A 13,241-nucleotide genomic window follows, 5' to 3' on the forward strand; every position below is an offset into this window, starting at 1 on the left:
TGTAGGTAATACATTGTACCTACAGAAAAATCATAGAATGTCTCGGGTTGGAAGGGACCTTAAAGATCATCTAGTCCAAACTCTCCTGTCGTGGACCACCTACCAGATCAGGCTGCCCAGGGCCCCATCCAAAAAAATGTGAAACTATGAGAAAATGTGAATATAAATTATGCTTTCATTTATTTTATCAACATAAATGAAATGTACGGCCCTTGTCATGCAATTGGGTCTTAGGCTGTTATGCTCTGCCTTATAGGCTTTTACTCATTTTCTGCTGCTACCAGAAGCAATTTCTTAAATGAATTTGGGGCTATCTTCCGTTTCACAGACTCTTACATTACAACACTAAATTTCAAAATTCCCCCTCTTTCTCTGGAGTCTTCAGTAAAGTTTGTTGGCTTCTGTAAGTGCACTGCAGATGTACATTTAGGCAGGAAGCCCAGCTTCATTTTCTGTGGAAAAAAGCATTAACAGCATGTATTCATACATTGTGATATGAATATCTGCCATAGGTTTGCTCACTGTTTTCCACTGAGATACCAAAAAGTATTGACTCACCGTGGCAGTGTCAGTGCCTCTGACCTGGTCACGTACAGGATGTTAACATGCTCTAAGGCAGATAATCCCGCACGAAGAACCTGCTAAACCTGCCAGGATCCATGTACAGCCGCTGCTGCTGTGTGAAGCAGCATCGAGAGAGCTTTGGAACAGTTTGAAAAAAAAAATAGAGCCTTGGTGCCCTCCAGCGGTCAGATGTGCTATCTGTCCGCCGAGGAAATAAGTTTCACGAGGAGCTGTGAAACTGCAGGTTCTTTTCTTCCTGGGGCCCCTTTTTACTGCCCATGCCAGGTACTGGGAGTAATGGGACTAGCTCTGGTTCAGGACACACATGGATACTTCTCCTGCATGCAGGTTGCTGGTGCATGAGCTATGTGGCTGAGGTCCATGGCAGTTAATGGGTGCTAAAGATCAGTTTTGGGTTACTCTTCGGGAGGCACCTGTCTTTGCTAAAGGAATGCTTAAACACCTGCATATACAAAAGAGGAGTGCAAAAGACCCACATCCTCTTCCAAAAATGTCCCAAGTGACCCACTGGCAGCACAGCATCGAACATACATTTTCAGGTAGGCTTTGGATTGGAATACTGAGAGCAGCTCATAAAATCATAGAATCATAGAATCATAGAATGGTTTGGGTTGGAAGGGACCTTTAAGATCATCTAGTTCCAACCCCCTGCTACAGGCAGGGACACCTCCCTCTAGACCAGGTTGCTCAACATCACACTTCTCCATAACCTTTACTCGACTGTTTCCAAAACCATGTTGTTTGGATACAAGTCCAGGTTTCCACCCAGCTTTTTAACCTCTTGCCCAGTCTATGAAAATGCAAAAGCAGAAGTTATGGTGTATAGTGCTCAAGATACATGTTTAGGGTAAATTTTTTACAAAGTCAGTGTGCTCTCTGCCAGCAAAGCAGTTTAGTGCTGGCCAGAAACTCCTTGCTCTGTCCTGTTATATCCTTCTCATGGTGTTACACCCTGAAAGGCACAATGAAAAGTTTTGTGCTGACCACTACAGCGCAGTGCCAGGGCCAGGGCTTGTCTCACCTACGTCCTTTCTGAAGTGGTGACTGCAGTGAGAAGCCTGACCCAACTCCATGTCTTACGGATGTTCTGATTTACTGCAACTCACTCCTCTCTTTCCACTCCCTGTGGGTCAGAGGCTTAACTGGGAACACAGATGTCTCAAAAACATGGGGCCCCTATTCCCTGTTACAGATGAATTCCACTTATGATGAGAAGGGAGGGGGGAAATGTTGCTTTAAATCATCCTAAATCTCCCCATATTTCATGGAAGGCAGAGGGTTCACTGCACTTCTAACAGACCTTAAATTGCCTTAAGGTACTGTGATATAGAGCTGGTTGTTAACGAATACTAGCACTTTTCTGTCACACAGTAATAGGCAGGGAAGGTCTTTGGCTCCTCTGTCGTAACACATATCACTGGGGTTAAAAGAACAGAGGAAAAATACACCCAGTAAGGATATTTATCTTACTCTCATTACTTATTCCTCTTTGCACTCTACTGCTAGCCTTCCTGCCTTCCTGCCAGGGTTATGGTAGAAATAAAGGCTGGTTTAATTGCATTTAAGGTTCTCTTAAAGAATAAATAATCCGATCTGCAGCTCAGATATCTGAAAGCGGCCTCTCTAAGGAGTCAGACAGGCAGGATGCTGTACACAGTGGAGTGCAGGACCACACGGAAGTAAGATCATGTGTACAAGCTGCAGAAGAATGCAGTTATCACCTCAGCAGAACACTCCTCATGCAAATGCAGGTAAAGACCGTGGCATCCCCCACTTCACTGCGGCTGATGCTGCCTCTGGGACAGGCCCCCTGACCACCTCTCTGTTTATCTGCAGGGGCAGCCCACAAACACCATTCCAACAGCCATGTACTTTCCCTTGCCCTTCCATACACTATCTAATGCAGAAATATCTCCAGTGAAAAGACACGAAGCCAAGATCTTGGAACCACAGCTGTATGTAGGTGTCTGATCACACTGCTCCTAGTGGGTATGCTCAGTATCCCAGCAGCATTGCTGTGTCAGAGAGAGGAGTGGAGGGACACTGACCCAGAACAGCTCCAAGGGGAAGTGCACAAGCATAGGTGTGAGGGCAAAAGTGAGAATTAGAAGGCAAAATGGAGATGCAGCTCTCCATCCAGTGCAGCCATGGAGGGGAGACCTGACTAAGTGTCGCCTCCATCCTCCCCTCCTGCTCTCAGCAGCAGTGGCCAAACTGCCTTACTTTGTGGTTCCCTTGAGAACCCTGTGGTCAGCATATTCGCCATCCTGTCAGGTAACTAAAGCTGGGAACAAAGGGAAGCTGGTAACTCAGAGGGGTTTAGGAGATGCACCTCTGTAGGTTTACATTCACGTGCATGTGCCTGCATGCACCTGTGCACACGTGTGGGCTTGTTTTAGGGAGATTCCCGGAGGGCGGTTTTTCTGGGACTGTGTAATTGCTGAAAAGAACAGAAGGTGGCATGTTTTCTGCATTTTCAGGCAGCAAAAAATGCAGTGAAAGAAATACAGGAAGAAACTAATGGAGAGGAGAAAGAGGAAGAAATAAAAGCAAAGGAAAACAGAAGGAATCAGCTAAGCCCAGGCGATATCCAGTTTCTTACGTTTTCAATGTTAATAATTTTGTTAGCACAGAAGGCCCTTTTTTTGCTCATTGTAACACATTGATGCCATGAGGGCTGATTTTACTTGACTGAATAAAAACCTGCTCAGTCGTGATGCATTTCATTTCCAGTTCTTAAACATTTTCAGGAGGCTGTAAAATGCAGCTGTGTGGGGTTGTTGGGTTTTTTTCCCCCTTTTTTTCTTTTTCTTCTGGTTTTTTTTTTTTTTTTTTTCTTCTTTTTTTTTTTTTTTTTTTTTGTCAGTTTACCAAGATCTGTATCAGAGAGACAAATAGGGCCCTGACAGCATTCCAGTAGAGCACAGGCATTTGAGAAGTGGCACCAGGAAACAGGAAAACAAATTACTCCTTGACAGAAAATTAAGATTTAAATAAACAAAGAAACAAGTTAGAGATGACGACAGAACTGTTTGTTCTCAAATGCAGATCTTTCTGAAGAGTCAGCCCTCCATTTGCGAAGCTGCTCCCACAAGCGGGTGCTTTTAACCCACAGACATCCTTTTGGAAGCCCACATTTATCTCTCTTCTTCCCCCTCAATCTGCGTTAACCAACAGTTTCACCCAACCCTGTGTGACAGCAGCAAGAAAAACCCATTTGCAGCAGAAATTGGTGACTCACCAGGCAGGATGCTCCTCACACCTTGAGCCCTCCCGGTCGCTTTGGGAGCAGGCTGAAGTTAGGTCTGATGCTGAGGGCTCAGATGGACCAAAGAGCCGTCTCCTCGCCCAGCTGGGGTGCCAGGAGCACAGAGGAGTGACAGCCGACGGGCACTTGGGAATAAAGCTGCCCTTCTGTTGTCCCTTTGGGGAGCCCTGGACTGCGGCCTACTGCAGACACCTCTTCGTTTAGCAGCCAGATTCCTTCATTCCCTGACTAGATGTTTACTTCATACCTTCACCAAATGAAGGAGACTCTTAACATGTCTGGGGATCTGGAGAAAGGCTCACGTGGCCCCGACGCTGGCAGCAGCCCCTGGCCCTGGTGGGCACATGCTCACTGAGCTGGCATTTCTCCTGGCCTGGGGCCATTCCAGGCCAACCAGCGACCACAGAGCTCACAGCAGTGGCAGGAGGGGAGCCAGGAGAGTGGCAGCCCAGCAGAACAGCTCAAGGAGAATGTTGCCCTGGGGAGTGTTGTCCAGCCTCCAGGCTGCTACTGTGGCATCCTGACATAAAATGGATAGAAGAGACACTGAAATGTGGGCATTCTGAGCACACATCACTTCAGTTATTTAACTTCTCTTTGCCCCAGTTCATTTACTTGCCATTTATTGCACCTTGCCAAGCCTGAGGCAGCCTGGAGGAAGGCATCCTGCCCTAGACCATGACTGAGGGGCTCAAGCTGGAGGCAGAGATGACAGCTGCTGCTCCCCAGAGCTGTGACCGCCCAAGCCACCATCTGGAGGGCAGCCCTGAAGGCCCCCAGTTTGCTTGTTTTTGCTTCCACCAGAGCAAATCAAATCAGCCTTCCTGACCGTAAGCGTTCTCAGGTTTTGGCCTTGGCTCTAATGCTGGTACTCCTTCCAGTCAAATAACACCTGGAATTCTGCTTCCCAATTTGTAGCACTTCACCCTTGTGGTATTGTATTGAAAAATCATATATAAATTAAAAAAAATGTATTATGTATTATAAAAATACAACCACATAAATAAAATCTATGCTACATACCTGTGTCAGTATGTATTACATACACACTATGTAAAATACACAAATACACCTATACATAAGTTTGCATATATATGTAACATAATAAAACCTACATACAATTTATATAGTAATAAAACACGTTCTTTATGTGTATTATTGCAGCCATGTTTTGAAAGCAATCATTTTGCCGGAGATTGAAAGTTCTTGGCCACTTCACAAGGAGATGAGGATAACACACATTGCCACAGCTGACAGCTCCAGATGGGAACTATGGGCAATGCCTAAAAGCTGCAAGATGTTGGTTTGAATTATTGGCATCACCCTTAGCATTCATCGTGTTATTATGGATGTCAAATGCCTTTCCTGAGAATGCTGAAATTTCCTGGAGGAGAAATACCTCTCCCTAAAGTTCATTCTGAGAGGCAAATGGGGCAGGAAAAAGCTAAGCTGCCATGCACGGAGCACTCAGACAGAAGCTGTGGTTGGTGGCCCCATTCTCAACATGGTATAGGGCAAGAACCCAGTGCAGCAGGGGAGATGGTTAGAAATGGGTGCAGCTGCAGTAGGATCATTTTGGTGCCATTAGAAACATAAGAAAAAAAAAAGAAAAAACACATCAGTGAAAGAGACACTTGATAGTACAAGAAATACTCTTTTAATCTTCTGCTACAACTAGCAGAGAATATATGGTAAATAAAATCCCCAGCAGTATCTTTTAGCTCTGCCCTGACCTTCCTCTCCCTAGAATCTTTACATCTTTCTGTCTAGATCATGCCTTCGCAGGATATGCACCAGGAAAAGCTATTGACTCGGAAAACCGTTTCAAGCAGTCCTCAGCAGGAGATGTAGGCAGATGCGAGGTGCAGGTGACTCACCTGATAGAGACCTAGCATTGACACTAGGCACTAGGTCAAATGAAAGCTTTCATGTCGTCTTATCCCAAGAAAAACTACTTTTTTTTTTTTTTTTGTATTTCAGATTGTCAGTCCTGAGTGTGGGGTTGTAGGCTGTAGGACTATTAGGGTATGACAGTGGCTTTTCTGGGTGAGGAATCTGCTCCTAACAGCACCAGGAGTGGAGCTGCAGGGAAGGGAAGGGAAACAGATGAACACAACAGTTCCTTCTCCTGAATCCGACCAGCTTTTTCTAGTCTGGCCTTTCTCAACTAGTTGCTGTAACAAAGAGCCAATTTTCATGACCTTTCTTCCATGGATTTCACTTCTTTTTCAGTTTGGCACACACATCATCCTGCCGTAGTGAGACCTGCAATTTCAATTTTATGTCAAATGATGAGGAATTGCCTTTTGTCTGTGTAGCCAGCAAATTTTGTTGCGTCGAATCTTTGTAAAACAGTAAGAAACAGTGAATAATTGTTCCCTATCCATAGTCTCTGTAACACTCAGGATTTAAGGCGCCTCTGCAATATTCTCCCTTGAATATTTATTTCCTAAAATGAAGAGTAGAAGGGAGTCTTATTTATTTAATCTCTCCTTGTGGGGAATACATTCCTTACCTTTTATCAATATTGTTGTAATTTGCTGACATATTTACTTCCATTATATTTATTATATGCTTTTTTTTTTTTTCTGAAGGGAATGCAAGAGGGAGGGAAGTAGAAATCGATACAATATTTAAAGTGATGGGCTCACTTACGCAGAGTGTGTCCCCTTGTCCTGTATGGTAACTCAGAGCTTTTGCTAGAAATCATAGAATCATAGAATTGCTCAGGTTGGAAAGGACCTTCAAGATCATCAAGTCCAACCGCAACCTAACCATACTGCTCTAACAACCCACCGCTAAATCATGTCCCCGAGCACCACATCCAAATGGTTTTTAAACACATTCAGGGACGGTGATTCAACCACCTCCCTGAGCAGCCTGTTCCAGTGCTTAACAACCCTTTCTGTAAAGAAGTTTTTCCTGATATCCAACCTAAAACTACCCTGGCGCAACTTGAGGCCATTTCCCCTTGTCCTGTCACGTCACCACTGAGAAGAGACCAGCTCTGCTCTCACTGCAATCACCTTTTAGGTATTTGAAGAGAGCAATGAGGTCTCCCCTCAGTCTCCTCTTCCCCAGACTAAACAGCCCCAGTTCCTTTAGTCGCTCAGTCAGTTCTACTAGATCAACTTCAACTGGTGGTGAACTTCAACGGGTACAGCTGCAGATTCACGCTTTATGTGGAAATTTACACTCAGGGATACTTGTACTGCGAAAATGCAAGTAACAGGAGATAGAAGGAATTCAGTGCATGCTTGGGCATTGGCCATTAAGTGAAGCAAGATGCACTGTTTCAGAACCTTCCAGCTGTTCCCTTCATTTTTACTGGAAGTCAACAGATGATAGTTACCAAAGCAACAGTAGTAGCACGTAAATTCTGAATGGATTCTCTCTTGAGATAAATAATAAGAAAATAAACAATCAAGGAGTCCATCACTTGAGAGTAACTTACTGAAGAGCTTTCAAAAATTAAGGCATTCAGTGGTAGGAGCTGAATTTGAAGTTATTTGAAAATACAACCACATGAAACATGCATCAAAAGAACCCTGACTCCTACTATTGCTGGAATGCAGCCACAATATACCTATATTATGAAGGAAAAGCCGTCCTGGACCTTTTCAATGTGCTTGCACACCTCAGTAGAAACAGAATTGCACTTGGAGACAAAATGAACATGGACATGACTTAACTGCTGTGGACAATCTCAGAGTGGGAAATTAATGCCCTCTGGTCTATTGACAGTGCACCATCTGTAGCAATTTCATAGAATCACAGAATCATAGAATGGTTTGGGTTGGAAGGGACCTTTAGGATCATCTAGTTCCAACTGCCTACTATAGGCAGGGACACCTCCCTCTAGACCAGGTTGCTCAAAGCCCCATCCAGCCTGGCCTTGAATGTCTCCAGGGAGGGGGCATCCACAACCTCACTGGGCAACCTGTTCCAGTGTCTCACTTCCCTCACAGTAAAGAATTTCTTCCTAATATCTAGTAGGACAGGAACATTTCCAATCTGATTTGCAGCAGTAGAAATCACAACAAAGACCTCACAGACATTACACTGGAATGTTCAGGTCAGTCTAAAGGATAAGTGTAAGAATCATAGAATCATGGAATCATAGAATTAGCTAGGTTGGAAAAGACCTACAAGATCACCCAGTCCAACCATCCACCTACCACCAACATAACCCCACTAAACCAGGTCTCTCAACGCTATATCTAAACGTTTCTTGAACACCTCCTGGGACGGCGACTCAACCACCTCCCTGGGCAGCCTGTTCCAGCGTCTGACCACTCTTTCAGAAAAGTAGTATTTCCTAATGTCCAGCCTAAATCTCCCCTGGCGCAACTTGAAGTAAGAGTACAATCTACTTGATCAAGTTTAGGTAGTGGAAGTGATAGATACAAAGAAGCACAGGAACATGACAACCAAGCCTACAAACAACTTGCAGACCCACTGCTGATATCTACAGTTCTGGACATTTCCAGTGTTCTGCAACTGAAAGAAGTAATCCTTCTCTGAGCCATGAGCACAACTTGAAAGACTGAAAAGCAGTCCCTTTGCTGAACACTTTGTGACCGGAAAACAATCGCTTCAGGAAGAATGCAGGAAGATTCATTTATTGCAAACACAGCAGTAAGCTTATGTCCTTGTTGGTTTTGATGTAGCAAAACCACTTTTTGTAACACTGCATTACTGACCACTCTCCACTGTGTGACAGTTATACACAGATTTTAGACTAGTAACAAAACAGAAGTAGTTTTATTTTTTTTTCTGATAAAAATGCCAAATATCACAGCCACAGACATACATAAGAAATTGCTCCAAATAAATATGCATGGAAAGATTTCTGACAGCTTGATAACAAACTTAAACACAGCAGTTACTGTATAAAGGGTTTAACAAATGGCATTACTGCTAGCGGAATACGTATCTTCAGGGAAAAGAAGATTGAATACACAATCTGGAAATAGATTAAATATATATATAAAATATTCAGTTTATTGCATGGATAGATAAATATCAATATATTTGTGCATATAACTGGCAATGAGGCACTTATTCAGGTTAGTATAAACAAGATCACTTGATAAGTAGAATGAAAAATGTTAATAAGCCTCCAAAACCTCTTGCTGAAATTCAAAACCTTGAAGCCATAATAACAAACCATGCTGCTACAGTTGTATTTATAGTTCACTGAATTGTAAGAAATTCAATTTCTTAGGAATGGGACAAACCTGGCAGGTCTTACTGGGAACATAGGGTTTTTTTTTCCCAGGCAGAGGACTTTGATATCTGATTCATGAATCCCACTAATTCTTGTCCAGATTCTCAGTGCTTGCTTTGAGTTTTATTTTGTTATCAGCAGGTTTTTTGAATATATTTTGAGAAAAATGTTTGCCTGATAATCCCCATCAATCTGAGCATTTTACAGAGCAGTAATCAGACACTGTTCAAAGCAGTGATCATGTTGTCTACCAGACTCAATATTTGGCTTGTAGAACACAAGGTTTTTGATGTGATTTCATTAAAAAAAAAAAATTGTTCAAAAAAAGATTTTGCCTGCAAGCAACTTTAATGATATTTCAGTCTGTTAAAATTCAAAACCAGAAAAACTGCTCTACTGATAAACACCTAAATTTTGTATTTATTATATATATATTTTAAAAGATCTTCTCTGCTTAGACAAAACAGGCATTTTATAAATATTAAAATGTTCTATTATTTACATGTGTCCCATTTTACTGTAAAGTCATTGTCTGAATACGCAGGTTCTAGGAGACAAATTCTGCCTTTCTCATAATCAGTCATTTCACGTACTGGCACAAGGGTAAATTTGATCCTAGATTACAATTGTAACTTAGTTCTGAACTTTAAACATAAAACACATCTGTGGCTTAAGTCTTTGATCAATCTTGCACACATAATACAAGGATCACAAAACCAGGAACTTCATTACAAGAGTAAATTAATGTCAGGTGACCAGGGAAAAGGTCTAATGCACTGGGCACGTCTTGTGGATAATTATTTCAGGCTAGAACTCAGATTAATTAAAATAAAAGATGACTGCATGACTTTAATAATGGAGCTTGACCCTCAGGTTGCTGAAAACATCTTTCAATTAAGCAGTCTGAACAACAGTCTTCAGAAAACCCAGAAAAAGATGGTACAGATTCTGACCTGATCCGTTAAGTGAAAAACTGATGAAGCCTTAAAAAATGAGTGAAGTCACAACAATATAAAACCTGAGCAAGAGATGTTAGTGAGTCCCTCTGCGGGCACATTCACACCGTACCATGAATCATTGCACAGACGTTCCCGGGAGAGTAGACCTCAACATTTCTGAGCCTCATGGGCCATTGTGCAGAATGACTTAAGTTGGGTCTCCCTGTGTTTACAGCCCGCCACAGGCAGGCTATGAAGCCTTTTGGACAGAATTTTAGTTCAGAGGCAGCACTCTGTGCTAGCAGCCAGGTTGCTTTCAGGCTGGATCCTGGTAACTTAGATCTCTGCAGCATGGTCCCCAGTGCCAAATGCCAGATGGTTTGCAGCTTGAGGATAGTTCAGCCAGAGGTTGTGGAAGGGAACAGGTTTTTCAGCACCAAACCCAACAGCCTGCTTCAGATTTTATATAGTTTAACTCCACTGACTTGAAAAGATTTATTCACATTAAATGCCAGTGTGACAAATGGGACAATCTGTCTTCAGCATTATACAGCATCCATGGCCGAGCATTTGGCAGGATATCTTTAGGGCAGAACAGGTCCTGTCTGGATAAAAAAAATGGCATGGGACACTGCTGATCCAAACTTCCGTGAGACATCATGCTGTCAGATTATCTAAATTGGGAAGACTGAGAGAAAATCAGAATTTCTCTTTCAGAACTACTCACTTGTTAAAAAAAAATAGCCCAGCAATGACCTAGCATGTTTGTCAAGATATGCTATAATTATACACTAATAAATACTGCCTGATTCAATCATGTTATATTTTTTTCTTCACTTTGTTGCCATTTGATATGGCAACTGACAATCACATGCTGAATTCAGTATCATGATTCCTAGGCTCAGTTCAGGCAGAACTCTGTCCTCTGCATTTTGAATCTAACACTAGGTACTGAAATACTAATGCTTTCATTTCCCAGCAGTGGATATGCAATAAAAAATACAATTTGCCTTACAACACATCCATGATCCTTTATTAACTTTAGAAGGTATAAGTGTCCAGTTCCTGTGAAAAACAAAATTCTTTCTAGATTTGTTGTATTCTTTGGCTTTATATGATCATAAATAAGGAAAAAATGAGTGAAAAATATCTGATTAAAATAAGAATTTGTAGAAAAAAGTACGTATTGCCTTCTGTGACATGCAACTGACTACAATGCTACGCTGTCTAATCTAGCTGTCTTTTGAAAAAGTTCTGTTAAACATAAGGAAAAAAACTTACCACTGATATAGCTTAAATGAAGTCAAAGTCTTACAGGAGGGAGGGTTCATGTCTAAGGCATTTTATCACCTTTCAGCCTAACTGTAGACATTGAGTTCTTTGTGAGAAACAGTACAAAATTCAACTGAAGAATGCAAGTATTCCACCTCTCAAGTATTCAGTATTTCTAAAGAAACAGATTTCCTCTCTTATTACAGACAGGATCTATAGCACCTTCGGATAGTTTCTACTACTTTTTTGAAATGTCAGCAAATATAAAAACAAAACAAAATTTTCTCCCTTACAATGCAGTTCCTTAACTCCTGCTAAAGATTAGTGCATGATATAGGGACGTCACGATAACCTTTCGTGCAAAGTGGGAGATTCAGGATGGATTCTCCTATTGTTGATAAAGGCAGCAAAAGTTCAGGATAAAAAATTTCAAGTAAATCTAGAAGCATATGAACTTTTTACTCTTCACGAGTCAACATGATCTGCTGCTATAAAAGTGCAGTTCAGTTTTGTTTTGAGGCATCCTGGAGACTCTGGGTTGAATCCCGTGGTCTTTGAATCAAACCTCAGAGCTGTCACTGGTGTAGTTATCGGGTAGCATCATTGGTTCATTGCTGCCTGACTTCTTTGCGGCTTCCTTCTTCTCAGAATTTTGTCTCCGCTTTAGCAGCAAAACGATGATTGTAATTAAGCAGATGACAAGGAAAATGGCAGCAGCTCCACCAATGATTGTGACTATGTTGACCTCCGAGCTCTGGCTGTTCAGTTCTCTGGGGAGAACACCATTGACTGCAACATCCCTTGGAGGAACCTGTCTCTTGCTGGTGCGATCCAGTGCTATGTGCTGTATGTTTGTCCCTCGGTTGTTTTCTACTCCAATGTCTTTGGCAAGTTCTGGAGCTCCCACAACTCCTCTCTTATGACGTCTCTGTGTGGATGCTACTGGGCTGCCTCCACTAAAGAGTGAGTGGTACTGGCGCTCCACGCTTCTTTTGCCAATTCCGCGGTTAGCGTTCTCCTTTGATCGTACAGTGTAGATTGTATGGACATACCACTCCCTGCCCAAAGACACCTAGAAAGACATGATTTTTTGCTTTTAAACATACATGCACAATCCGGACAGTGCTATAAACAGATGAAATCAATTACCACTTTGTACGGATTGTCTGGACAGTACTTTCAAATTTCAAAATCAAGAACAGATAAAATACACTATGTGCCAATCAGTCCCATGTAAGTCATGTTTTCCATCAAAATTTTAAGAGGAGGTAGTGTTAACTCCTCTCTGTAGCTATACTCTATTACTGCCAGGTGCAGATGAAGAAATACAGCCTTGTCATTTTCTTTGTACCATTAATATCAATGGCCATACAAGTCTTTTGCAAAGAACCTCAGCTGTAGACAGGTTGCAGAAACGGAACTTTCCGGACCCAACCTGCCAGCCCTGTAGGCCTTAGCTGTGGCTCTTGTTGCCATCTGAACATAAAGCAATCTGTCATTTTAAGGTGGTTGAACAGAGAACCTGTACAATCTCCATTCTTGGAGTCATGTGTCCAACTGGACACGACCTGGGCAACCTGCTCTAGGTGACTAATCTTTGAGCAGAGGGGTTGGAACAGACGATTTCCAGATGTCCCAGACAACTTCATTCATTCTGTGATTCTGTGATTCCCTGCAGTCTGCATAAGATAATGCCATCTTCCATGAATCTGTCCTGTCTCTTCTGGATACATAATAAATTTGGCCTCTACAAGATCCAGGAGGATGGTCTGAATCTATCCTATTTTGGTTTTAAGGCTACTGGCTTATACGTTCAATAGCTGCCCCTAGATTCAGTTTTCAGATCTGCCCACAGATTTCTTTTTCAGGACGTACTGTTGTTTCTTCACATTCTCATTCTTTTGACAGAATGAGGGCAGAAAAATACTGCATTATTGGGAGTGGATTC

The 13,241-nt window shown here is 42.3% G+C and overlaps 2 protein-coding genes across 2 annotated transcripts in view; both read right to left on the reverse strand.

Annotated features, from left to right (window-relative positions):
* The window catches only part of LOC110388225 (complement C4-like), a 53,724-nt gene extending 49,120 nt beyond the window's left edge, over positions 1-4,604 (reverse strand). Inside the window, exon 1 of the mRNA XM_021377297.1 lies at positions 3,827-4,604. The gene's annotated coding sequence lies outside the window, so the exon portion shown is untranslated. The remainder of the gene's footprint in view (positions 1-3,826) is intronic.
* The window catches only part of FREM2 (FRAS1 related extracellular matrix protein 2), a 119,394-nt gene continuing 114,620 nt past the window's right edge, over positions 8,468-13,241 (reverse strand). Inside the window, exon 24 of the mRNA XM_021377310.1 lies at positions 8,468-12,365. Coding sequence (XP_021232985.1) covers positions 11,853-12,365 — 513 coding nt within the window. The 3' untranslated portion in view covers positions 8,468-11,852. The remainder of the gene's footprint in view (positions 12,366-13,241) is intronic.

Source organism: Numida meleagris, chromosome 1, assembly GCF_002078875.1.
Source record: "Numida meleagris isolate 19003 breed g44 Domestic line chromosome 1, NumMel1.0, whole genome shotgun sequence".
Classification (NCBI taxonomy): Eukaryota; Metazoa; Chordata; class Aves; order Galliformes; family Numididae; genus Numida; species Numida meleagris.